Source organism: Hevea brasiliensis, chromosome 1, assembly GCF_030052815.1.
Source record: "Hevea brasiliensis isolate MT/VB/25A 57/8 chromosome 1, ASM3005281v1, whole genome shotgun sequence".
NCBI lineage: Eukaryota > Viridiplantae > Streptophyta > Magnoliopsida > Malpighiales > Euphorbiaceae > Hevea > Hevea brasiliensis.
The window spans coordinates 103,308,468-103,334,049 of record NC_079493.1 but is presented as its reverse complement, the minus strand read 5'-3'; the positions used below and the strand labels follow the sequence as shown (position 1 = coordinate 103,334,049).

At 36.2% G+C, this 25,582-nt stretch overlaps 1 protein-coding gene across 3 annotated transcripts; it reads right to left on the bottom strand.

Moving 5' to 3' along the window:
* Window positions 1-893: 893 nt before the first annotated feature.
* Window positions 894-25,582, bottom strand: LOC110653950 (serine/threonine-protein kinase ATR). Of its 3 annotated transcripts, XM_021809767.2 has the most exons (15): window positions 25,256-25,579; window positions 25,000-25,144; window positions 24,444-24,556; window positions 23,859-24,193; window positions 23,578-23,702; window positions 19,808-19,952; window positions 19,087-19,668; window positions 18,936-19,011; window positions 13,830-14,145; window positions 8,599-9,852; window positions 4,545-7,902; window positions 3,874-4,443; window positions 2,038-2,661; window positions 1,516-1,710; window positions 894-1,314 (listed from the first exon to the last, which is right to left on the bottom strand). In XM_021809767.2, the coding sequence occupies exons 1-15, from the start codon at window positions 25,425-25,427 to the stop codon at window positions 1,147-1,149; spliced, it is 8,178 nt and encodes a 2,725-aa protein (XP_021665459.2). In that variant the 5' UTR covers window positions 25,428-25,579; the 3' UTR covers window positions 894-1,146. The 3 variants fall into 3 exon arrangements, with proteins under 3 accessions (XP_021665459.2, XP_058002260.1, XP_058002257.1); XM_058146277.1 differs by lacking the exons at window positions 894-1,314; window positions 1,516-1,710; window positions 2,038-2,661 and adding an exon at window positions 2,990-3,115 and having other exon boundaries at window positions 4,545-6,514; window positions 6,593-7,902; window positions 25,256-25,582; XM_058146274.1 differs by lacking the exons at window positions 894-1,314; window positions 1,516-1,710; window positions 2,038-2,661 and adding an exon at window positions 2,990-3,115 and having other exon boundaries at window positions 25,256-25,582.

Genomic DNA, 25,582 nt, shown 5'->3' with positions numbered 1-25,582 from the left:
TTTGCTCCCTTTGAAATCCTAGATCCATTCCTTCCCAACAAAAATCTAATTTCAAAGTCACCTTTCCAATTTGACACGTAAAATTTACCGAACATGCCAGATAGCTGCAATCAAATCACTCAGACAACTCTTTGGCCCAAATATTGCAGAAAATATAAATCAAGATGCTGATGAGTTGTTAAACCTTTTATTATAATTCAAATTGACCCAAATGTTAACTTTTTTCTTTTTTTTTTTTTTTTTTTATCAGAAATGAATTCATTCATGAAAGGCAAATTACAACATATCCTTTTGTAAGAGAGCACTTGAACTACTTGGAGGATTTGAAATCCAGCCAGGTAACATCCAACCTTTTCGAATATTAGAAGCCACCCAGTCCGTGCAAGAATTTGCAGTTCTGGGGACACATACAACAGAAATAAGAGGATGAGCAATTAATAGCAATTTGATTTCATGAATGATTGCTTCCACTTCCCAAGGAACGAGGTAAGGAGCGGAAGAATGCAAGGGTCATGCAGAGCATCAGTCTCTATAGAACACTGGTCAAGACTTCTATCAATCGCAAATTTAATCACTGCCCTTAGACCCAGACCTTCCGCCACGAGGTACTGAGCACGAAAAAACAACAGCCCCACCATCAAGTGGATACCCAAAGCATTTCTCAACAAAAAATCATATGCAGCACCGAAAGAGCATCCAACAAAAGAAGCATCCATGTTCAGTTTAAACAAACCAGCAAGTGGCGGAGACCATTTGACAATTGAGTTATGAGGCAGAGACGGAGAACTCAAAACTTAAGAAAAGGGAAGAGGAAATGTAGATTAGAGAGAAAATACATTTCAAAGTTTAAAGTGTCTAAGTTTGTGTCAAATGGAACTAAAAACGTCAAAAAAAAAAAGAAATTTAACTGTCTTGTTAGCATTTCAATTAACATTCTAACATATTGGTCCAATGTGATCTGATTGATTTTTTGTAACCATATAACGAATTCACTGATTTTTACTCAATTTGAAGTTGTCATAAGGGCAAAGTTTCGTGATCATATATATAACAAAAATGGCAAGGCAGATACAGATCCCTTCAAAACTAGGCGAGTCAAAGAAAATGACACACCTTACCTGACCTAAATTGTTCCTGTAAGAACTTCTAAAACCACGGCATCCACCATATATACATCTTTCCAAGATTCTTGTGTGACACAGCTTCAGCAATTAAGCGGCGAGCTTGACCTTCCACAGCTAGAGGTAAAGAGGGTGCTGCTCCAACACCAACAACTACTCCTTGCAACCTTGCTTCAATATTATTAATGGCTCGCTGCAATACTCAACACAACACACATTGACAATTAGACAGAAATCAAATCACTTGGTTGAAACCAAAGCATATGGTTAGAAATATTGGCTCTAAGATTTTCCTAGCCAAGTGAACTGAGCAACCAAGAGATTGTCTAGATCCCCTACATAAATAAAAACAAATTCAATACATCAATGACAGGTAAATTCTAAAGATGGTAACCTGTGCATGTGGGTTTTGAACTTCCACCCCACTGGATTTATGAGATTTTGTCCACTCCACAAGCGGATCATGAATAAAAGTTTCAAGAACACTCATCAAAGTCTCTCTGTGAGCCCTCAGTACTGAAAGTGTGATTTCGCACACCCGTAAGAAGATGCCTTCATATCCAGTGATGCCCATACCATCAATCATGTTCTGCAGGATAATAATAATAATAATAATAATAATAATAATAATAATAATAATAATAATAATAATAATAAAAGGTTTGAAAAAACCACATGCAACAAGCAATAATCCAAAACTAGAAAATCAATAAAAGATACTGTAGCTATGCTATTGGCAATTTGGTATTTTAATTTAGCCTTGAATATATTTTTAAAGATCACTTGGGTAGATATACTATTGGAGAGTGTGTGTGTGTGTGTGTGTGTGTGTGTGTGTCTGTGTGTGCCTGTGTGTGTGTGGGTGTGTGTGTGCATAAATTTAGAGGCTACTCTAAAATTGCAAAATAAATGTTACCTGGGTTAGCCTAAAAGGCACCAGTTCAGGCTTCTCCAACTGCAAGCCTTTGTCAAATAGGCAACTGAAATCTACATGAACACAATCACCAGTAGTAGAGTCAAAGAGAATGTTTTCACCATGGCGGTCTCCTAGCCCCACAATGTGCCCAACCATTGACCAAACTGCAGTAGTGTGCGCATAAGCAACCCTCGCCCTAAACCAAGCAGCTGGCTCCGAAAAAGTGGTCAAGAACCATTTGTGGAAAACGGGAGGGAACATCGGAAGGATCTTGTTTTTCAGCATCTCATCTTCTGGCATTTTACCTTGGCATTGATCATAAATCCGTTTAATTTGAGGATTAGTCTTCTGCCTATCAAATTTTCCACAGCTTATGTAAAGGTCTTGAAGAATATGGCGCAGGCCGCGAGTGTGAGGCACCCATTCAACCATACCACAATCTTCTGTTAGAGGAATCACTGCAAAAGTACGGACATAGAGTTTCCTTCGGCGGCTTTCAGGATACTTTGATAACAACCTGTTGATCATTGCATTGAACTCCATCATACGAGCATCTTTCCTAAGGTCATCCTTGGGTTTGCAGAGAAATGGACGTTCAATACCATCACTACCCAACAGAACAATCTGCATATGTGTAACAGGTCAGCATTTACAAAAATGATATGCAACGACATAAGGTGGACTATCAGAAAGTTCCCTTCCTTAAGGTCATGGATATAGATTGACTAACTAAATTCATGTTATGCACAGAAAAGATCTATGCCAAGAAAGCAAAATGATATGGGATTCAAAACTATCTAAATTTAGAAGCATAATTGGAGCTTTATGACCAACTCAATTGATCAAGATAGTTATCCAGCGAACAGAATGGACACTTAATCTATTCTGTTTGATGCGACCTACAAACATGTGAAGCCATTCAAGAGAACTAGTTATGGTATTCATCAAAATGAAAATCACAGGGGTATCATTGTGAAATAATTGCATTGAACTCCATCATACGAGCATCTTTCCTAAGGTCATCCTTGGGTTTGCAGAGAAATGGACGTTCAATACCATCACTACCCAACAGAACAATCTGCATATGTGTAACAGGTCAGCATTTACAAAAATGATATGCAACGTATTACAAGGTGGACTATCAGAAAGTTCCCTTCCTTAAGGTCATGGATATAGATTGACTAACTAAATTCATGTTATGCACAGAAAAGATCTATGCCAAGAAAGCAAAATGATATGGGATTCAAAACTATCTAAATTTAGAAGCATAATTGGAGCTTTATGACCAACTCAATTGATCAAGATAGTTATCCAGTGAACAGAATGGACACTTAATCTATTCTGTTTGATGCGACCTACAAACATGTGAAGCCATTCAAGAGAACTAGTTATGGTATTCATCAAAATGAAAATCACAGGGGTATCATTGTGAAATAACTTTTGAGAAAGAAGTTTCTTTTCAAAAGTGAGGAAGACCTTTTAAAATTTCAGGGTCATCTCAAACAAAATCCTGAGCTGGCTGTGGACTGCATCTTTGGGCCATGTTATGAAGCATAAACCAATTGGTCATAAATCATGTATCTAAGAGGAAATAAGTAGAGGAACATGCACATATAAAACAAAAATAAAAAAAAGGCCCCGCATAGTGAAGCATCTTTTTCAGAAACAAATGGCATAAAAGAACATACTGATGTAGAACCATGAAAATTAGACCGAGAGAAAAAAATTCTCAAGGATCAAAGGGAGTAGAGAAACACATTCTCAAGAACAAGGGAGAGAAACTAATTCTCAATAATTTTATTGTCAATAGTAATAAACTAGTTCTACATCACATACTTTCTTGGGTCGTTGAAGAGAAGAAAGAATCTCAGCCTCATCAGAAATTCCTGAAATTGTTGGAAGATCTGAGGCAGAAAAGATATCAGAGGTGAGAGAGTCAGTTAGACTGATATTATAGGTCGGCAAACTAGCGGTAAGAGATTGTTGAATTGGCATAATAATTCCCAGTGGCATCATCCGTTTCAAGGAGCTGAATTCAGTTGATATATTAATTGTCTTTGCTTTTGGCTGTCCTGGGTGGAAGCACAATTTTATCAGATGATCAATCAGGCTAGCAAACTGAACAAACAAATTGCTCCCACTGTTTCCTTGGCTGAACCCTTTTTTAGCTTCTTGTATGATTGCTGCAGCTGCCTCTCGTCTTGAAGGGACTGTTGATTTAGAGACAGCTGCCATAATCCACAAAGCTTGTTGTGGGTATTGCCGGAGGACACAGGTGATAATGCGTTTGACCAATTTAACAATTTCTTCATTCTGGTGGCACACTCTAGAGACCAATTGAGGTAACACTGTTAACCACTGATATGTTGGCAAATCCTTCAAACAGCCTCGCATAATGCTCATTACCTGCAAAAGATAAAAGGAAAATTTAAGATCATGAGAAAGGTTTTCAATGCCAAGAAAAGTACAATGTAAAATAGTATTGCACATCCCAAACGTTAAGGTACCTTCTCATGAACCTTTTTCAAATCTTCACCTGAAGATGAGCTGCATCTCTGATAAATGCTCCCAAAGTCAAACCACAAGGTTAGCAACCTTGGAAGGGCTTGAAAGAGATTCTTGTGACCCTTATGAAGCCCCTTAGCATAGAATAATAGCACATCAGGTACATAATGCCACCAACGCTTCTCACTATTGGCAGAAGAAACAACAGCAGAAGCCAATGGCACTAGTCTGGGACCTAGTTCAGAATTGTCTTCTTGACGTTTCCTGGCATCAACCAGTACCTCATCACAATACTTGGCTAAATAGAAGAATCCCTTATCCCACTTTGGCTGCAGTTCCCTCACCCTTGAATAAAGTGCTATGACATCTTCTTTCTGCTTTTGTCCCGTGTAATGAATCCATCTGGTATATAGGAGGAGAGTCTTTGCAATATCTTGATTCTCATTTGTGGCTTGAGTGTCACAAAGTGCAGCTTGGGGATTCAGTGGAACCAATGAAAGACTAGTAATTGATGACCTTGCGGCAGAGCCTAAAACCTTCTCAGGCATGTGCAAGAGAGCTTGTTGCAACTCTGCAATAGCACCATCAGATCTCCTAGTACTCCACAAAAGTTTGGCCTTCTCCACGTGAACATTAGGTGCACCTGAAGCCTGGGCTTCAAGAATAGCTCGATTTGCTGTCTCATAATGACCAGCCAAGCGACAGAGCTTTGCATACTGAAGCCAGCAGTTCCCAACTTGAGCACCGAGACCACTAGCACCAAATACCAATCTCCGGAAGGCTAAAAGTGGCTCTCTTGCCCAAAGAGATGGCTGCGTAAATCTGAGCCGATTTTCCCAGTTATCCAACAATTTTGCAAATTCCATATTACCCAGATGAAATGTTTTCTCCAAGAAAGAGTCATCACCAAGAAAATTATGGAAGTCTTCCAACTCCCTTAGCAAGTGAAGTTTCACAATAAATGGGTAAGCCCGCATGTAAGAATCCATGCCCGCAGCAGCAAGAGGAGCAATCAGAGCTTGCTTTGACATTGCAATCTTCTCAGCAACTAAGAACTGATCCCTTTTCATCATAACCTGGAGAATCTTTGCAACATCCATATCAAAGGAAGCGTTACTCTCAGAGCCACTGCATACTATACCTTCTTCATCAGCCCCGCTAATGTACTCATCCATCAAATCCCACTTCCCAAGCCTCCATGCTGCCTGCACACCTTGCATGCACCATGTTTTCTTATATCTAGAAATCCTAGATATTAAACCATCCACATGAGTGACTACAGCCTGAAGGTGGCACATATTCAGTAGACAGTTAAGAACATCCGAGTGCCTCTGAGCTGAAGTGGGCTCCATCTGCAAAGCTTGCTCACAAAAAGTCAAAACTTCAGCCCAATTTCCTGCCTTTTTGTTTATTAAGAGCTGGTCCTGTAAGCTTAATGATTTACGTAAACATGCCAAGCCAGATAGACCATCAGGTTCATCTAGACAGCTGTATATTTCCATCAGATAGGAAACATCTTCATCCTCAAAAATGCCACTTCTCTCAGCTGCAGGGTTAAAGGAGCCAGACTTTTCACGAACATGAGACTCAAAGTACATCAAAGACCTTGCATAAGCTTGACACCTATGGGAGGCCCTAGCAAGGGTTAGCTTTGGAATTGCAGTCAAAAGCTCCGAAACATATTTACATTGTGTAAGCAGTTGATCCTGATCAGTCAAAGAAGTTGAACTTTGATCTTTGGATCTAGATGCTTGCTTTTTAGAACCTGATGACTGGAAAGATTGGAAAAGAGCCAATTCTTGCTCAACATCATCCACCCATTGGCCAAGATTATCAAGGAGTGTGAACACAGCTTGAATGCAAACTTCACTTTGGCCACCAGTGATAACATGAACTGTAGCGCCACTATTCTCTGAGGCAGCAGCATCAAGAACAGATAGGATTTCTTCAGCTATCCCAAGGCGTGCCTCCTCTGTACCATGACAAACAGCATTTAAAACTAAATAAGGCAGCAAATAAATTGCTATTTGCATATCATGACGCACTATACCTCGACAAGCATTAAATATGCTCGCACGAGATCCAGTTGCATGTGCAGTCAGTTTTTTAATCCAAAAAAAAATCCATCTCCTGAATGACATAGAAGGGCGGTAAATTGGGCCAGCTGATGCCGAATCAGCTACATTTGGAAGCTGAAATCTAGAAGTTAAGCAAGGAGCTATTATCTCTTTGACATAGTTAGAGAACCGGTCCCACAATCTTTGACCCCTATTATTCATCCCACTACTATTTTCAGTACTCTTCTCCTTCAGTGATTGTGAAGAAGCAGTAACATTCTCATCTAAAGATGCCTCACAGCCTGCAATCTTTAGCAGTTCCTGTATTGCCAATGCAGCTGAGTCTTGAACAACGGTATCAGGTGACGCTCTAAAAGCCCTAGCTAAATGTTTATGGATCAACTCAAAGATAAGGTCATCATCTGAACATTCAATTTTAAAGCGTTGACATGAAAAACCCTTCACCTTGGCAGGGTCAACTGCACCCAAGGCTCCAAGACTATCAGCACAAACCAACTTCAGCCGCTGTCCCACCACAGTCCTTGATTCTTCTGCACATCCTCTTAGCAGGGACGTGATCAAAAAGCTCAAAACATCCATATCCGCAGCAACTTCGCCGGTGATCAAAGCTGTAATATCTTCCCTTCTCAAGTTGAGTAACTTGCTCAACTCACATGCTACCATATACCTCACATTCAGGTTCTCATGGTTCAAACCATCAATAACATCTCGCAATTGATCCCTCAGAGTCATTGAGCCACGCGCTTCCTGGATAACTTTGTTTACTTCTACTAGTGCAGGAATACTAGGTAATGGAGGGAACTCATGAATATGCTGCTTCAAGATAATTCTGTTATTTAATACAAGTTCTTCCAAAATTTTCACAACTTTGTTTAAATGCATAGAAGAGTTTTCTTTATATCTTTCCAAGATGGGAATAAGTGCAGCAAAAACTTGAGATATTACATGTTTAGTGCTAGATGGTGATTTGTTTGCCAATTGCATAATGAAAAAATGCAAGACAGAGAGACCCTCACTTTGCAGAGATTCTTTATCAATGGCATGCATGAGAATAACCATTAGTTTTGGGACATAAGTATTAAGTTGAACGCCCATCATTTCAATCAGCATCTTAATACGTTGTAAAGCTTGTTTCTGTAGCGAAAAATCCTCTGAATGAAGCATTTTTCTATCAATACTGTTAAGCAAACCAACAAAATGATTCCTCAAAAAGCATGGAAGATCTTCTGCACCTGTCAGAACTCTGGCAATTTCTTTTATCATCTCAGGAACTTGTGATAACCTGCATAGGGAAAGAAGATTATGATAATTGGGAGAATGGCCAATGAAAACTTGGCAACATTTGTGATTGTCAATGAGTAACCGAGAGAGAGAGAGAGAGAACAAAAACAATGTTCTCATATCTCAGCTAAAGATATTTATGACTCGATTCCTAGCACAACATTAGAAAAACGAGTGAAAGAAAGCAAAAGCCATCATGAAATTATGATCAATTAAAGTGGTCCTAAAACACTATAACAAGCTTCACTTTCACCCTTCAATACTTTTGCATGAAATGGCTGATTTCAGGCCTCAAACCTGCAAACTCTTTCACTCCCAATCCAGAACTGGCACAGCATAACAAGTATCCTTGTAGCCTAAGATAACCATAGAAATTTGCAAGATCAACTCAATAATTGATGTAAAATGCTGCAGATTTGTGAAACTCAACAGTTTAAACCTCTGGATAATAAAACTAGTTTGCTATCTTTGGATAATAAAACTAGTTCGCTCAAACAAAAGCATTAAATTTAGGGCATATGCAAAAAATGGACAGGTTTAGAAGTTTTGGACTCAATGCACTAAGGAGCACACAAAAATGACCCTTTGCCCCAAACAAGAACGCATCTGCAACAGGCACAAATATATTACACATTCTGATGCACACTGAATTCCATATTTACTTCAAATTCTCAAAAGCAAGTTCAGAGGCTTATACCTTTGGTTTATCTCCATTGAATCAGCACCATCTAGAAAGCATACAAGTTCATCTAAAAGTGCAGGTAGTGCTGCTGCAAATATTTCTTGGTTATCAGAACCAGTCTGATCATGGTAAAACTGCAAGGTAGAGAATAACTCCTGTCTATCTGACCGATGAAGGGCAAAAGCGAGCACTTTAGGTAGCCAATTAACAATCAATGGCACCATATCAGTGTTCACACACTTGGCTAACTCCAATAATGCATTAACTGCTTTCTCATTATCCTGCCGAGACACAACAAGCTTTGGAAGAACTGTGGGAATCATTTTTTCAACAAGCTCTTTAGTCTCAATGCCAAATACAGCTTCTGCAAACTCTCTGACCATTTGTGGACGACTTGCGAGACTCATAGTTAGATAATCAAAGAGTTCATTTCGGATATGAACAACTTTTGAAAGGATTAGCTCAAATCCCCCTTTGAGATGGAAAAAGCAAGATTTGTGTATTAGCCTTGATGCACTCATTCTTACAGTCACGTATGGATTATCAAGTTGATCAACCAACAAGATAAGAGAATACAAGAAAAGTTGACTGGAGATATCAACTGCAATCATAATTTGTGCAGTAGATTCCAAAAGAGTCTCAAAGATTTGTGGGTCCTTAGCTGCCTCCAAAGCATGTTTCATTATATCTAAAAATTTCTGTTCTTTAGTTTTACTTGACAAATCCCCATCTGAAAATAAACAACTTAATACAGAATCATCCAGGAACGAACTTATCTGGGTGCAAAATGCTTCCCTTACAGCCTTCTTTGCATTGACTAGTAAAAATTCAACACATCTAATCCATTCAAATCTTGTCTTAATTAGAATATCCGTAGTACCATGTACAAGAACACGTTGAATAATTCTTGCACAGCCAACTTGAACCTCTTCCAAGGAATCATCATAAAGAAGTTTAAAGAAGAAGGATTGGAGATGAAAGAAATCACAATTCAAACCAACTTCTCTACTTTGCGTAACAGGCAGTTGCATTATTTTAGAGTATACCTCATGATTTGGCACAATGCTTCTGTCACACCGTAAGCACCAGAATCCTTGCAGCAAGTAATCTGTCTGACTGTGTTTCTCATTATTGAAATCCAAAAATAACTTGCATTCACCCCTATCTAGACCATCAATACTACTGCAACATCCATATAAGCATGACAAAATACCAAGAGCAAAGGGAATGATTTTCTTAATTCTCTCATGCTCCTCTCTTTCCAAGAACCTGTAAGTTGAGAGATGATAATTAAACAGACCGTCAAGTTGCAAGTCATTGTATTGATTTAACTACAAGTGCAAGTTTTGCAAACTTGGCTCAGAAATAATATCTTATGAGCATCTTACTTCTGTGCTAACATAAGGTGTTCAGGATTCTTAAAAATAAGTATCCAATACTGATGCAAATGAAAAGGAATGGCATAATCAAAAAATAGTCCCCTGTAACTAACAGTAACCGATAAAGAAGAAACTTGACTCTGCATAGGCAACCTTAAATTGACAACAGGACTTCTTTATTTTGTGAGCAATCAACTTAAATTGAAAAACTAGAGGCAAATAGCATTATTATACATGCTTTTTTGTGTAAATATGCCATTCACAAATTTTTTACATCGGACAATACTTTCACTTTCACTTGAAGAGAAAAGGTATTTAAATACATTCAAACTGAAAGAGTACAAAATTATATACACAAACCATGCAATCTAATTAGGAAGAACTAATTAGGAATAAAGACCTATAGGTATAGTACCTAAATAGGAATAAACTATCAACTGACTTCCTATAACATCATTGAAGCCCTGTCCCATCAAATAAAGGATAATTAAAGGAATCCTTCTTTCACATCATTAGGCTGTCTGCTACTCTTTGATAGGGCTGTAAACTCCAACCCAACTCACAAAGTTGCATGGCAAAATATATATGTTTATTGTGAGATTCCCAACACTATAATCACTTGCTATTTTCTTTAGTCTTTCCACACAAGCATCATGGTCTAGAACACTGACTCATGATGAAGCACTAAACCCTGACCATCATTCAATAACTACACTTATAATTAAAGTATAAGTGAGACCTGACAATTATATTGTACTTTAGAGAAGTGAAAATAGCCAGTTAGACAGAACAGTTTGCAAGCCTGCACACCCAAGAAAGGCAGCTAAAACTTATTAGAACTCATGCCAGAACTGAAATATTTAGTTCTTTAATGTAACCATGACTTCAACAGAAGAAAATATAACCATGAGTAACATCCAGTAGAAGTAAGTGATTCAAGTTCTTAAATTCTCAAAAAAAAAGGAAAAAAAAAAAAGATAGTAATGTGGAAAATAAAAAAACTTCATTGAAAAATACCTAATGGCATAGGATATGCAATGACAAGTAATGACAAACTGTGGGAAAATAAGTGACATGGCAAAAGGTGGGACTATTTCCACAGCCTGCTTTGCTAAGGCCACAACCTATTAATTGTATATAGACTAAAAATGACTAAAACACTTGGTTGATGTACATCTCCTATTAAACTATTCCCATCCCCTCTTGGCACCTCTTCCTATCCCTTTTTGTTGATGCACAATCCAAAACACAATTAGCTTCCCACAAGAGCTCACCAAATTTCAATTCTTTATGAACAATCCAGTAAAAGTATGATTAAGTTTGAATTGATGAAATTTCAAGGATCACATCTTAAAACTTCAAAAAAATTTTGAATCACAACAAACACATGTAAAGCTTAAACACCATAGGTGTCACAAATTATGAATTGCTAAACAAGAAAGAGAGTGAGCAACTCAAAGAAAAGGTAGTTTTGGGCATATGATTGTAATGCACCAAACCACACATCTGAAAAAGCATGATTGCTGATCAAGGATCAAGTAGACCAGTAAAATATGCAATAGCCAACAAAAGGATCATGAGTAATCCTGATGTATGATTCATTTTTCGCTCAGTTGTACAAGTTTTGATTGAATAAGATATATTGAAAAGTTTTATGTGCCCAGAAAAAAAAAATTAAAGAGAAGCAAAGAGAACAGAAATCAAGAAGAAACAAACAGGCTGTGCCATTAGAATCAAAAGTAATTTGAGGCAGGATTTTGTTTTAACTTCAACAAATTTGAGAACTTAATATAATGGACTTTGCAGTAAGTATCAATCAATACCGGATGTTTAGATGAAGGGATGTGAAATTTGAAATTTGGATTTGATATTCTATAGGTTTTCTTTGATTGATGAGATTGATGAATCTATGTTCAATTCAAGAACGCGAATAAAAATCTTATTTGAGGATCGCTTTGAAATAGCCATAAAAAGACAATTTCAAATCTACCAAAAATTAGCTCTCATCCACATTCATGCATTCATGCTAACTTTCATTCAAACTAAAATTATGTCCAACCTCCTCATTTGAATTCATCCACCAAAAAATAGTATGGAATAAATTTTAAATCTTTTGAATGTGTAAATACAAGCACGAAACACACACACACACACACACACGTCAATGCCTACATACCATATGTATACATGCAATAAGCAGTATCTTTCCCTTCCCTAAAATAAATATTTCAATGCAACTAAACAATTCAATGCAAATAAACAAAATTTGGTCTGCATAACAGTAAATACAGTGAGAGCATCGCTGACCTACATAATCACATATGTTGCAAGGACACATGCTGACCCACATATTTGTATAATCCAACCCAACACAAAATTCACATTATCCTCCCAATTTTAGCTCCAAATACATGTTTACTTGACAGCAGAGATATTTTAGACAAATGGATGATAGCTCAGAGATATATGTATTAAACTTACCATTTTATCAATCAATTTAGGTAAAAGAGAGTGGACATAAAACAAGTATTGTTATATTATACTCCACCTTTGTTTCTGAGTTTCTAGACAACCAAATCAGTTCTCTTAGGCTGTCGTGCTGATAAGCATATTATAGACTCAAGCATTTATTCCCAAATCTAGCTGTACATCAATAAAATTAAATTGCTGAATTTGACTGCTTTTCCCAATCAACAATATAGCACTTAAAACACAATTTTTTTGATAAACCGGTCTCCTAAAACAAGGTCCTGTATTTTTGTGAACAAAGTTTTCAACTCAAAATCAATGCTGCCAAAACCAACTTGGTCATTGAATTGAAGAACTAAGAAGACAGTCCAAGCATTAGCGTTAAAGCAGAACTAAAAAAAAATTATTTAGTGAATGTCAAACATTTATTAAAATCGATCAATCTTACTAAATTTCATAACTGAATTTTAAAGATAAATACAATCAAACTACACCATGTTACATTTTCTTTTAAAAATAATATAAAAGTTTTGATCTTCGAAAACATTAACATTCCACAAAAAAATGAATTACATACTACCAAAGAAAAAAGGAAATAGATAATGTTTTGATAATTGAGACACATTTATTGTCAACAATAAGGGACAAAATGAACTCATTCAATGATATTGATACATATGATTAGTTTAGAAATCTTAAATTTAAGGTTCAAGCAGAAATATACAACAAAAGATACACAAAATGCAGAACAAATAATTGCAATTGTAAGAAATGGTTAAATAAAGATGCTTTCTCCACTATAACACAGCAGCTGTAGTGGTGCAAAGTTTCCCCTATTGCCATCTTATGCTATGCTACAAGAGCTAGGCCACATGTTCAAGATATCTCCGCACATTGAATGATTTTTTTTCCCTCAAAATGATGATGACATGGCAAGTCTAATGCTGCCAGGTTGCCCAAAATCAGATTACCTACACAGATCCAACCCGAAAATCAGACTACTTTAAACAGCCCAACCTACACTGAACTGGCCTTCAGTAGTTTAAAACGTCAGAGCAAAAATCAAACAACTTAAATGCCCACCTGCACTGGTCAGACTACTGCAATTCTAGCTGCTCTAGTCATTTGGTTTTCATCACATTTGACCATTTCCCTTACTGTTCTGGTCATTTTGTTTTTCATCACATTTGAACATTTCCCTAACCACTCTGATCATTTGGTTTTCCATTGTGTTCAAACTTTTCCCTATTTTGATCTAGATCTGAAAACACATCAAGTGATACTGATAGTCTAATACCAAACCCTTAGCAATTACACTCACAAAATTACAATAATGTAACAACTAATTATTTATGTATGTAGCAAAAATAGATAGACAATCTTCAACAGTTCACTTACTCTAGCCTTTCGAACATTTGTGCAAGTACTCCAAGACCAGACCACAAGACAATCATTGGCATAGAAATGACAGCTTCAAGTCTCACATCTTCAGCATCATCATGAAGACCCAAATCTAGGACTTCCAGAACACTTTCTGTTTTCAAACTATTGCCTAACATAGGCACAACCTTGACAGAAGTACATTTTGCTTTCCATGGAGGATGTGGTCCAGCAACCATATGAGAATGAGTCCATGGAAGCTTTAGTAACATGTGCATAAGATTCACATCATCGCCCTTAAGTTTTAAAAGCTTGTCCTCCAATAGCAAATTTCCTAATTGAAAAGATAGCTCCATGAGTCAAAGAATAACTGCATAAATATAGATAAAAAATTAAAATTTTGGAGGTTAAGATATAAATTGACTAAAAAGCACCTTCTAAAATTATTCGATAAAAACCCAACAATGTACAACTGAAATTGGCTGATCAAAAACTATTCTTTTCTCACTTAACATTCAATTTTCAAGGAAAACTACTGTTGAAATCAGAGGATTGAAAATTTCTGTATCTATTTCACTCAAATCAATTGATTTACAATGATTCTAATTTATACACAAAGGCGAGAACCTAAATAGGAAAATAATAAGAGCTAATAAATACAAATATCCCTAATTTACAATCTAATTTACAGCTAATGCACTAATTAAGGGATTCTAGCACTCCCCCTCAAGTTGGTTCATGTATGCTGCACATTCCCAACTTACAAACTAAGGTATAAAACACCTTACAACTTAATCCCTTAATGAACACATCAGCTAACTGGTCTTTTGAACCAATGTCAGAGACACTTATCGAACCATCCACAATTTTTCTTTTATGAAATGTCTGTCAATCTCTATGCGCTTGATCCGATCGTGCTGAACTAGATTGTAAACTATACTGATGGCAGCATTGTTATTACAAAACAAGGACAAACCATTAGCTTTCATCAGTTTTAATTCCTCCAACTTCCGTAACCACAATAACTCACAGATACTTTAAGCCATTACTCTGATTTCAGCCTCTGCACTGGATCTAGCCGTCACATTTTGCTTCTTACTTCTCCAGGTGACTAAATTACCACCAATAAATGTACAGTAACCTGTTGATCTTCTATAATCAAGAGATTCAGCCTAATCTGCATCTGCAGAGGCCTTAATCTGAAGGTGACTATGCTTTGAGAAAAGAAGTCCTTTTCCAAGTGCAGATTTTAAGTATCACAAGATGTGAAAAACAGTCCCCAAATGAGATTCACAAGGATCATGCATATACTGGCTCACTAAAGCCACTGCATATGCTATGTCTGGTCTAGTGTGCGAAAGATAAATCAATTCGCCAACCAACCTCTGATGTCTCCCTAAATCTACTAATTTTCCAACTCCAGCTTGCAATTTATGATTTGCCTCAATGGGAGAGTCTGCTGGTTTACAGCCCAGCATTCCTATTTCTTCTAACAAATCCAGAATGTACTTCCTTTGAGAAATAAAGATTTTTTTACCTGATCTGACAACCTCTATTCCAAGAAAGTACTTTAGCCTTCCCAAATCTTTGATTTCAAACTCCTGTGCTAAACGGTCCTTTAGATAAGTCATTTCTTCCTTACCATCACTAGTTACCACAATATCATCCATATAAACAATAAATAGTGTGATTTTGCCCCTACAGTATCTCATAAACAATGTGTGATCAGCGTTGCTTTGGCAATATCCAAAGGAAATCATCGCCTTACTGAACCTGTCAAACCATGCTTTAGGTGACTAGTTTAGACCCTACAAAACCTTCTTCAATCTGCAAACTTTCCCTCTGGTCTTCTCATTCTCAAACCCTGGAGGAATTTTCATATACACTTCTTCTTCTAAGTCACCATGTAGAAAGGAATTTTTTACATCAAACTGCTGCAAGTCCCACTAAAGATTTGCTGCACACGACAGGAAAATTCTGATAGTGTTCATTTTAGCAATAGGAGCAAAGGTTTCTTGGTAATCTACCCCATATGTCTGTGTGAAGTCATTTGCTACCAGCCTAGCCTTATACCTCTCAATTGAACCATCCACTCTATGCTTCACATTGAACACCCATTTGCATCCAACCGGCTTCTTTTCCAATGGGAGAGTAACAAGTTCCTTTATCGGAATACATCATAAATTCGAAAAATATTTCCTTTACCGGAATACAGAAAATCCAAGAAATCCATTAATTCTTTAACAAATTCGCAGTGATTAATTAGATTAATTACCTCACTGTGAATCGAGCATCCTCCCTGAGCCAAGCCTGCCTTGTATCATCATTGGGTAAATCCTTAGCAAGGCGATCATCCTTATCAATGCTTCGCAAATAAATCCTTACAGTCTTACTCCATTCTAGATAATTTAAACCATTAAGTTTATATTCCGTAATCTTAGTCATTACCGGAATCACATCAGACACAATAACCTTATTGTCTGCCATTAGATAAAATAATAAAATTTTGTTCTAATTTTCAACAAAGCAGACTTAATAATTATCAACAAAACAAATACTAACACTACCCAATCAACAAATAAACACACTAAAACTTGGTAACAGAAGGATTCTTTGAAACAAAAACTGAAGTTGTTCAAAAAACTAAACTGCCCAGAAGATCTTAAACCTTGGAGATCCAAAAAATACCCCAAACTAAACAATCACCCACAGGAATGGAATCACCAATTCGAGGCGATGCTGGGAAATGAAGCGCGGCTGCCGGACATTGCCGGAGGATAGCACACATGCAATGATGTGCCAGCACGTCGAACAGGGGCCAGAAAGCAAAAGTGGTGCGTGAAGGCCACTCGCTCCAAGTCCCATCACCGGACTTTCAAGGAAGGCCGATTAGCACCTGGGTCTCCTTTAGAGGCCGGCAGTGAGACACTATAGTAACTCTAGTGGACTCTCCTAGGGTACAGTAGTTTCGGACAAAAACAAGGGAAGAGAAAAAAATAAAAACTTTCAGGAGCAATTGTTCAAGCTACTCCCGTAGTTGTTTTTTTCTAATACCATGAAGGAAAAGTTGTTTTTTTCTCATTAATTTCAATTGACAGTACATAGGTATTTATATGCAAAGAACACTACATTAGATATACTAGTTAGGAATCCTTACAAACTAGGAAACCTTCTCTATGCAAAACTGTTTACAAGGTAGACTTCTATAACACAAGGAAACCTAATTTAATGGAAACCAATACAAATAGAAAACAAGATATACATAAGGAGAAAGAAATAATAATCCATTTAATGTAAGGATTGAGATTCCAACAAAGGTATTGGAAGATTCACAGTAAACATAAGAGATTGAGACACCTTCAATCAATTTCTTCTTTTTTTTTTCAGACACCTCATTTTGTTCGCCAGTATTGACACAACTATTTTCATGCATTATACCATTTGAATCCAAATAAGCACAAAAACCACCATTAACATATTCTGTGTCATTATCAGTTAAGATTCTAACCTTAGCATCAAACTGTGCACAAATCATTTTGTGAAACTGCTGAAAGCGAAAAAACACTTCACTTCTTGCTTCCATCAAATAAACCCATGTCAACCAAGTGCAACAGTCAATAAAAGTGACATAATATTTATAACCAAACCAAAAAACTATTTAAGTAGGTCCCTACACATCAAAATGAATAGTCATAAAAGGAACCAAATTTTTATTATTTATGGAAGGGTAAGACTGTCTTGTATGTTTAGCAAATTCACAAACATCACAAACTAATTAATATGAATCGCAATTCTTAAACAAATTAGGATATAACCTTTCTAGAATAGAAAAATATGAATTTCCTAATCTCTTATGCCATTGGACTATCTTCGAGCTATGTATAATTAACCTCCATACTTTAGCTTTAGGGGGAGTGTTATAAAATAGAAAGTCAGTCAGTAGATATTCAAATCAATTAGCATAATCATTGGGACAAAGTTTGTATACTTTCCTATTTAGTTAGCTTGATTATAGGAGCAAGTGTATATAAATTTGTATTCAACCCTTTATGAAAGATATATCATTTTTCACTCAAAGTAACACAAGTGAAGAAGTAAATAGGGAGGTAACATGTGTTGAGGGAATGAAAAATGCTTGTAGATTTTGTCAAAGAGATGCTAGTAGGCATATGAGTGGAATACTGTTATGTAGAATGACAATAAGGCTAGTAGGAAACTTTAGTAATAGAATATGAGGGGAGATAAAGAGAGATCCGAAAAACATGTCCCCAAAAAAAGATCCATCATCAGAGGAAGCATAGATATTTATAATGGAAGTGATAGCTTAGAGAACTATTGATTATATGCCATGTGGCAAATCTTGGATGGGTAAATTTTACAAGTATTAAAAAAGTAAAATCGAGGTTCAGTATATCTTCAAAGATTTATGGATTGCATTCAAGCCCATTCCATTAGGAAAGGTCGAACAAAAGATACATGCTCCTTATCGATGAGCCCTACTTTGAGGCCACTTGACCAATTCTCCTAATCATCCCACAATCAAGGATTAACTTCCAAAATTTTCCATCAATTCATAACTAATTCTTGTTACAAATAATTTAATAAATATGTGATACATGAATATTTTTATGAATCTACAATGGTCATCCAACTTTTTTCCCAACAAGAGAACTAAACAAGTTTTTCAAAATGAAAAATGATAAAGATAGGAAACAGTAGTTACTTCAAGAGTAATTGATTCATATGAAAAATCCACAATTATATACAATAAATGTCCCTAGTTTTCTTGATTTTATGGTTAAATATGCATAACAGAACAAGATAAATTACCGAGAATCTTTGCCATTTGATATTTATAACCAACAAACCCATCAACGATTTCAACTTACCATTGAAGTTTTTTCCTAGGAAATTTGTAAGGATTTAATAGAAAGAAACACCAAATTTAAAGAAAATCACTATCCTTTATTCAGAAGAATAAGAAAATGTCAAAAAATAATTGGGAAAAATAACTACAAATAGTCATTCATAGAGTTTTTCAAGAAACCAGCTAATCATCAAGAAATCCTAGATTCCAATTGAAAGTTTGGTACCATAAATGAAAGAGTAAGTTTATGTTCTTACTTTGCATGAGCAATATGCTGCGAATTCCTTCCAAATAGATGGAAATGTTTAGTGTGATTGAACCTCCAAGATTTGCCTACAAGAAGAAAACCTCAATCACCATTGAGAAAGTGATTGGTCATAGGTTTGATAACTACACAAATCAAGGTACCTGCTCACATATCCATGGGATCCATGAACACATTTGCTGGATGATGGAGAGTGAGATACTGGTCATTTGGTATCTACAGAAAGCAATACAAAGCATGCTAAGAGCTGTCAATGCTACATGAGGCCTTAAAGATTCAAGTCTCACAGAAGGAGGTTTCAGAAGTTCAAGAAATGAAAGAAGAGATGTATGCATATAATCTGCATATTCTTCGTCTTCTTTTTCAAAGCTAACTATATGAGTAGGCTTACTCTCCGCCGAAACATTAGCAGCAAAAGCCATAATATCTCCATCTACCTTTTGGCGTTTGAACTTGATATTATCTATATCCTGAACATGCCTCTTTTCTCCAACCCTCAACTTCTCAATTGATACTTCAGATGATGCTGGTAAACACACATTACCATTAGTTATCACCCTCCCTCCAACCCGCTCAGGACCAAGGATTAAGAGAGTTACATGAAGGCAATCAATCAAGGAAGAGTAGGGTTCTTGAAAACAAAGCATACGTATCAGACACTCTGGCTTCCAAATATGAGGGGGGCAAGTTCTAGCAATCCGTTTGTAAGCAATGCACAAAGCCTCCTGGGTAAAAAGAAAATGAAACATGAACACAACCTAGCAACTTTCAATCTCTAAATAAATAAGCTACACTAATCAACCAAAAAAAAAAAAGACCAAAAGCTTGCAAAATATGTAAAGTAGAACTAGCTTAACTTCTAACCTTAAGCTCCTGGCTTTTGGTTCTGTACATTGACAAAGGAAGAACATTCATTAGATGTGCAGCTGTTAATTTTACGACATCATCAGGACAACTAGAATGCAATGCAGTAAGGCAACCACCAATGGAGGAATCATACATCATGTTTCTGCAATGGAAGCCAAATTTAATTGAGGTAATTGTTGGATGATTTCTTTAGAAGCTTGCAAGTAGGTAATGCAAAGTAAAGCTCCACACTGAACGCACCCCACCAAAGAAATGGAAGGAAAAAATGTCATGCCACGTAAACAATATATAGGTGCTGAAGGTCACTACTAGCTCACAGTTCATATATTAATAAAAAACAAGGATAATAAGGGCAAAAGAAATTTGATGCTAGCATACAACACATAATAAGCAACAAGAAAGTGATAATTACAGATTTAGATATTGACCTATCAAATGATCTAGGCCCCTTATGCCCTTTAGTGTTGCCCTAAGTGCAAGGGAAAAAAAATTGATGAATGGTCATCGATTTTATAAAGAAGTAATAGAAAGGAAAAAAATATAAATATGGAGAAGTAATGTAGCATTTGTTTCCTGACACATAAATATGTGCTAAAGGGGAATGAATCTAAGTGCCTGTTTGGGATTATAGTTGGAGAGCCAAAACTGCTTTTCAAGAAAAAAAAAAAAAAACAACCATTTTAGATGTTGGGAAAAAGTTAATTTATTATTTTAGTATTCTTATGATTAAACTTATCAAATTTAATTTTAAATTATTTTTAATACTCTCTAACTAGTATATTTAAAAAAGTAATTTTCTAAGCAGCAACTCCAACAACAATGCTAAACAAGCCCTAAGTCTCATCCTTTTTCTTCATCGTACTACTTATTTATATATATTGATGCTTTGCCATATTTTGGCATAAAGTTAGCTATGTCGAAGGCATTAGAGAGCTTTATGCAAGCAAAATTTAGAACTTATGATGTAAGGAAAAAGACCAAAAGATTATGACATTGGTGTATTGCACCACTATGAATTATTTGGCAAGACAATATACTCAACTTTTTAAGTGTTTAAGTTCTCATTTGCAGCTATTATGGAACCAAATAGAGCTTTTGTTATCCTTTTCTGGTTCACTTCAGTATAGATTTCTACTTCAAAGAGATTTGGATAACTGTATAACAGTTATTCAATGTGATTGGATGGCATTTCTTCACTATTTCTGTTCAATTTTTTTAGTTTATAATTATTGCCTTCATTTAGAGAAGGATATCATATCTTATCCACCTCATTGTCTTTTTTTTTTTCTCTCCTTTAATAAAATATTCTTCTTTTATATTATAAATAAAGATTAAAGAAATGGAAGTGGATGGAACAAGAGGAATCTTAGTAGAACTATACTGCCAATTAGGATCCTTCTAAAATTGGCCATGATGTGCCACATATATTGACCAATAGAATTACTATATTCTCCCCTTCTAACAAGTATAGAATGACATAGATTAGAGAGGACAGAAAATCTAGGCTTCTATGCTACAAGATTGGCTTTTAAAAGTTTCATGTTTGGTATAATTTATTTTTCAACGATTCATTTGAGATAATATTATCAGCCTTGATATTATAACGGTTTTTTCTCCATTATTAATGGACAAGTTTAATATTTTGGTTTGGAACTGCCAGGGAGCAGGTGGTAAAAGATTCCGATCATGAAGGATTTGCTCCATTTCCATGATCCTCATATCGCATCTTTGTTTTAGTATAGACTTTGATTAAGTAGACAAGGTGGTAAAGAAGTTAAAATTCTTACTTTGCTTCTTCATTTCTCTCTCCTTTCAATCAATCCTTAACTAAACACCCTCGGTCTTTTCTTTAATAGAATATAAAAGAAAGGGTAGTTCTCTTGTCCCATGAGTCCCTAGCTAGCTAAGCTAGAGCACAATGGCTTTCTTTGGGAGGGGCTACCTTCTTCAAGCTCTGCCCAACCTATACAAGGTGCTACTCGCTCTCTCTCAACCACAAGTGGCATAAGTAGTGGTCGGCATTCCTATGTGCTCCTCCTTGCCGCCCACTACTTAAGAATCCAAAGTGCATGTCTTGTTAGTTAACAAAAACACAAATTTCGATAGGCTTGAGCAACATGAGATGAAGATTTGGATCCGGTGAGACTCGAAAGTCACCGAGGGATGAAGCGCTTGATTGTTTGATTGTCAAGGCTGAGAGTCGAGGACCAAGGCATGAAATTTTCAACGATCACAAGGCATGACAGTTGCATGGCATGAGCATGAAATTTTCAAAACAACCCATTAGAGCATGATATTTTCAACAATCACATAGCATGAAATTTTTAAAATAACCCATTGGACACTAGAGCATGGCAATCACACGATGAGGAGGGATTTTCAACGACAACAGTTCTTATCCATGGCTATTGGTGAATTGAGACACATGAGAGAGAGCAGATAATTTGCGGATGATGAGGCTAGAGTGTGGATCTGTGACTCTGAGTGTATAAACAGGAAGCATAAACCCATAGATGGAAGAAGAAGAAGAAGAAGAAGAAGAAGAAGAAGAAGAAGAATGCCAGGTTAGAGACATGAACTGAAAGGGAAAGACAATATAAACAAAGTGAAAAAGGAGCAGGGGCTATTTATTGATATATATATAGCTGCTCTCAAAATGATATAGTTATTAGTCAATTCAATTAGTTTGGTTTTTTCACTAAATTAACCGAATTAAATCGAAAAACTAAAATTTCTCAAAAAAACTAACCAAACCGAAATCGAAAATAAAAAACAAACCAAAAAACTGAATTGGTTTGGTTCTCTCTCTCTCTCTCTCTCTCTCTCTCTCTCTCTCTCTCTCTCTCGCAAAAACACACACAACATTTAAAATAAATATTTTGAAATAAAATATTAAACATAATTTACAAATAATTAATGTAAACTTATTCCTAGCAAAAAAAAAACTTATTATATTAAGGATATTCTAAAAATAAAAATAACTTAATTTTAAATTCTATAATCAGGATACATTTTATCCAATATAATGTTTAGGACGTAATGATTTTTTTTATTGAGGAAATTTTAGAAAAGAAGGATCAATGAACTTCAAATATAAACGTATACCAAACATGAATTATATGGAATTCAATTCAATTCAATTCACATTCTAAGTTGTATCATACCAAATATAAGAATTCATTTTAAAATGAATTCTAACTAGAATTCACTTGAAATGAGTTCTATATGTCTAATTCATTTGAACTAAACAATGTGTACAACTGGCAAACCTAGAATTTGCCCCACAAATATGATGCCAAGCCAAGCCTACCTTAAGGTCCATATCAATTTCAGTAAATGGCAATGGAATTAATAGTTCATCAAAGACAGAGCTCCACTAGACATGGAAATCTACAAAAGATACCACATAAACATATAAAAATCAAAAACAGCAAGAGTAGGCCAGCACCTTTATGACAGGTAGACTGCACTATTTATTCAAGACTTATTTACAATTCAAGTATTCAACCAGTGAAATAGTTGCAAACTGCCCTAGATTGATGTCACCTTCATCAAAGTTAAATTCACCAACCATGACATTGCAATGAATATGCTATAGCATAGAAATAACACTCTCATAAAGGATTTGTTATCAAGACTCAAAAAAAATAGCATCAGTTGTAAAAACTGCAATGCTATTTCAGACATTATCCTACCAAGGTAATTTTCTCAATACACCATTCAAGATCAACAATAAGACTTCTCCTACTTTAAGCCTAAGCATATACCTGAATATAGGAAGCCCTTCTTTGTCCTCGCTTAAAATTGTGGCTATTGACTCAATTATATTCTGGTGAGGAATGATGTCACTATCTATCACTGATCCAATGATGCGTGCAAAATCAAAACATGCCTTCCACAAAATTGCAACTGTCAGACAATAGTCACATACGCACACGTACACACACAAATAAACCAATAACAATATTTGTGCAACAATTACATCCAGAAACCATATAATAACTTCAACAAGAGAGAGTCAACAAATAATTGAAATGTTTCCACCTACCATATGCAAGTCAGCATCTCCGTAGCATAAGAGAGAACAGGAAGCCAAAACACTTGATATATTGATGAGCCCCTCCACATATAGAGTTCCTTCAGTAACGCATTTGTTAAGAAGCCTAATTATCCAAGTTGCAAAAGGTTGCCACCTCCTTTTGTCCATAATGTTGATCAAGATGCCAGCACCATCCATTGGTTTACTACTTGCAGGAAGATCACAAAGACAAGTAGGATCTCCAGAAAATCCAGTAAAGGACTTGCAGAAACATTTCAAAGTTAATCCAGCAGAACTTGAAATGCTTGTCTTTTCAGCAGAAAGTGATGCCACATACAAAAGATCTGTACACAGGTGAAGAAATGTAAACTTTTGAATATATTTATACCATGCCAATAAAATTTATAAAGACCAGAAAAAACACCACGGATACAAGACTGGAGAGGTGGCATTCATTATTCTAATTTCTAATTATAAGGAAGTCCATATGCCCAAAGCTACAGCCAGAAACTAAGGTCCCTAAGCCAACTTAAAGAAATTGATCACAACATCTATTTATAAAGGGACATTTAAAGAAAGATTTTTCTTTCTTACCTTCAACAACTGACATGGCATCAATGAAAAATTGACAGTATGCATCTCGCGCGCCAGTACGAAGCAAGGATAATAGAGATCCAACCGTTTCAAAAATAACTCCATGTCGTGAGCTGAAACATGATAATTCTCAAACAGATGGTTAGCGAGTTATGTACACATTTATAGCCATAATATCAAAGATACAAATACCAGTATCTGATAAAAACTTTCTTAAATCATTATTTCTTTTCAATCTCATTAACTGATTTACATTGCAGGAATGGCGTTTTTAGCAAGTTGCCAAAAAAAAAATAAAAAAGAGGCCTCTTTTTCATTTGCAACCCCAACTATTGCTAGCCTCTTAAATGCAAAGTGTTAATGCTTTATGGAATTCCATTTGAAAACAGATTTTTGGTATTTCGATTAAAAAAATTTTCTACACACCCAATCTTGCTAAGTTATTTTCTTTCAATTTACCCTGAAGAAGACGTTATTGTCTAATCAAAGCAAAGGAATAATGTTAATTGTAAACCCTATCAAATATTATTTAGATAGAAATGTTAAACCCACTCACCGAAATGCAGGTTCTGCAAAGAATGGCAAAATCCTACCAATCACCGGCAGTACAGCACTGGCCTTCCCATGATAAAAGACACCGGGAAAATTCCTCGCAGTGTGAGAAATTAGCTTCAAAACAGCAATAACCTCTCTCTCACTAGCTGCACGCAACGCAAATTGCTTTAAGCTTAAACTTCTATCACCAAAAGGAAATTTCTACTAACCAGAAGGGAAATATCGCGGGAAACAAACAGAAAGTTAGGGTTACTAACCAGACGAAGAGGGGACGACGTAGGCGTGAAGGAGATTAGGAAGCACGGCGCGAAATCTGATCTCTAATGCATCATCATCGACTTTGCTGGGTGGAGTGGAAGAGGTTGCCGCTATGCGTTCTCGAAGTTCGTGTACTAAGCTCGAGAGGTTGCTCGCCATTTGGCCTCCCATTTTTACTCTGGTAGACGGCCACGCTTTCCCTTGCCTTCCCTCCCAAATTCGAAACGTTCATTTGCAATTGCAAAACTATGCCACAGCAGCAGACGGTTTTCGCGTTGCCTTCTGAATAGCCGCTTTAGCCCTTAGTTGGATGACGGTCTATTATC

Coding starts and splice junctions, on each gene's coding strand:
- LOC110653950 (XM_021809767.2), bottom strand. CDS start 25,427: ATGGGAGGCCAAATGGCGAGCAACCTCTCGAGCTTAGTACACGAACTT. Junction 19,953..23,577: donor GAAGGGCTTCCTATATTCAG/GTATATGCTTAG, acceptor CTTCCATTGCAG/AAACATGATGTATGATTCCT. Junction 1,315..1,515: donor TTCAAAACCCACATGCACAG/GTTACCATCTTT, acceptor TGAGTATTGCAG/CGAGCCATTAATAATATTGA.